Source organism: Penaeus vannamei, chromosome 29, assembly GCF_042767895.1.
Source record: "Penaeus vannamei isolate JL-2024 chromosome 29, ASM4276789v1, whole genome shotgun sequence".
Classification (NCBI taxonomy): Eukaryota; Metazoa; Arthropoda; class Malacostraca; order Decapoda; family Penaeidae; genus Penaeus; species Penaeus vannamei.
Genome location: NC_091577.1, coordinates 1441577 through 1444076, shown reverse-complemented (window position 1 = coordinate 1444076; position 2500 = coordinate 1441577). Strand labels below are relative to the sequence as shown.

At 32.5% G+C, this 2500-nt stretch overlaps 1 protein-coding gene across 9 annotated transcripts in view; it reads left to right on the top strand.

Annotated features, from left to right (window-relative positions):
* Nucleotides 1-2500, top strand: part of LOC113819282 (synaptic vesicle glycoprotein 2B) — a 31885-nt gene that overhangs the window by 27543 nt on the left and 1842 nt on the right. For all 9 annotated transcript variants that reach the window (XM_027371522.2, XM_027371520.2, XM_027371521.2 and 6 more), the window contains 3 exons: nt 1-71; nt 718-845; nt 1765-2500. The exon at nt 1-71 is cut by the window's left edge and continues 89 nt beyond it; the exon at nt 1765-2500 is cut by the window's right edge and continues 1842 nt beyond it. In XM_027371522.2, the coding sequence (XP_027227323.1) occupies nt 1-71; nt 718-845; nt 1765-1820 (255 nt within the window). In that variant the 3' untranslated portion in view covers nt 1821-2500. The remainder of the gene's footprint in view (nt 72-717; nt 846-1764) is intronic.

Genomic DNA, 2500 nt, shown 5'->3' with positions numbered 1-2500 from the left:
GGTGCTGTTTCAACAATGGGTTTTAATGCCCTAGACTGCCTCGGAGCAGAACTTTTCCCGACACATCTACGGTATGTTGTTGTTTTCAAAGATTCATAGGTGCACATGGATATTTATGATGTAATTTACATGAATATTTGTACATGTATTTGCTTGACTATAAAAAGAAAGAAAAAAAGAAAAAATTAATAAGAATAAAAAAGCAAGAAAAAAAGAAAGAAAAAAACTTGCAACGAATAAAGATGAGGCAGGGCTTACCTCAGAGATACAAAATACTTCTTTGCCATTTTTCTTTCTTTCTTTTTTTATTTATTTATTTTTTCTTTCTCTTTATTACCATTGTTACCATTTCCAAAGAAAATGCACTGAAAAATGCTTACTATAAGATATCACACAAATGGTTGGGATCAAGAAACGGGGTGAGCAAAAGACATCACTAAGTTTAGCCATAGAGAGTGTGCACTGTGAAGAATCAGATAAAGCTAGGTACATAATTATTTTGTATAGCATATTTGCTGTTGTTATAATTATCTGAAGTAAAACCAGAATCACCCTCTTTTATTTGCAATAATGAAGAGTTTCTTACCATTAACACCTATTAGAAAGGTAATATCATTTTTGGGCAGTATAGAGTAAATGGAAGTGGAGATACTTGGTTATTTGTTCCTCAGTTGTTTGTCATTAATTTTATTCTGCATTAATATATGTCTTTTGCAGATCAACTGCATTGGCAGTCACCTTGCTTGCTGCTCGCCTTGGAGCAATAGCTGGAAATTTGGTGTTCGGCAGTCTAATTGATGTGTATTGTGCAGTACCAATGTTTATGGTTGCGTGTCTTTTGATTGGTAAGTATATGAGTGGAAGTGACCAAAATAATGACTGGAGTAAAACAGAAGAAAGGTTAAGTTATCAGTACTGCATGAAAGTTTTGAAATATGTATGTCTTTTTACTCGTAGGGCTCAGAGTTGAGAAGAAAATCATGTGATGGGGAAATGAATTAGATTTGACATTCTGGTCATTTTGCCCTTATACCTTTAGGCACCTCATGTTACTGTTGCTTTCACTGTCACCATATCTTTCATTTTCTTTATTGATATTCTCATTATCATTAGTATTATCATTATTTTTGACATATTCATCAGCTTTATTATCATTGTCGTTGTTATTGTCAGTATCATTATCATAGATGCCATTATATCTTTACCATTATTTAGATGGTAAAACTTTTTTATCACCATATTATCATTTTCATTTTTGTTGACAATTTAATCAGAAGTAGTGTCCAAAAACTATTTCCTATAGTCACCAGTTTAGTTTTTTTTTTGTATTTTTTTTCTGAAGTATAACATTTCTAGGAAGCAGGACCTAGGTGTTATGTTCTATAGATTTTAAGAAAGGGTGAAGATAGGGTAATGAAATTATATTAGAGTATGAAACCACTATTTATTGGACAGATATATATGTATGCACTGTAATTTGAAACAAATTCAAGCTAAGGCCTATGAGCTATAGTTCTTTGCTCAGAAGTGGGCGTGATCTGTCTGCGCTAAGACAGCTGTCCATGCTTCAAAAAATCTCATCCAGCTTAAGTTGATATGTATATTTAGGTTTAATAGTATTAATAAGTGATATATTTTTACATGACTAATTAATACATTTCAAATCAGTGTAGTTTATCGAGGCATTTGTGCTTTGAATGTTAAATAGAGTTAACGTTTACAACTTATTTACTTGCTTATTTCATTATTCATATTTTTTTCCAGTTGGAGGTATTATGGGGCTTCTGCTTCCGAATACAACGAGAGTGGCGTTGACGTAATTCAAGTTGATGAAAAGTATCTTTTAAAGCTGAAGATTTTTTCTTCTTCTTCTTCTCTTCCTCTTTTTTATGGTTAAATGTACTGTGAGAATTTTTAATTAGAATGTTTTTATTTAGCAGAAGTGCAGATGCACTTGTAGAGTGGGATCTGCTTAAAATGCACATTCCTATGTTTTACTTTTTAATTGCAAGACCGCTCAGGTATTTGATGCAATTTTTTTTTACACACACACACACACACACACACACACACACACACACACACACACACACACACACACACACACACACACACACACACACACACACACACACACACACACACACACACACACACACATACACATACACACACACACACACACTTCACACTTCACACTTTCTTCAGTTACAGATACACTTTACTTGCATTTACATATATGTGAAACAGTCAGAAACACAAGCTACTTTCTACCATAAGTAAAAAGTCCATAAAAATGTCAAAGATAATTTTTACTTCGAAAATACCATAACTTTGAAGCTATGGCAAATACCCCATTGTTTTATTTCTTATGTACAGAAAAGCATTGACTTGAAGATACAAGCACTCACATCATAAAAAATATGTGAATAACTAGATAAACAAATTAAAGAATCAAAGTTCATTTAATTAACATGCTCATTTGGATGATGTCTCTTCA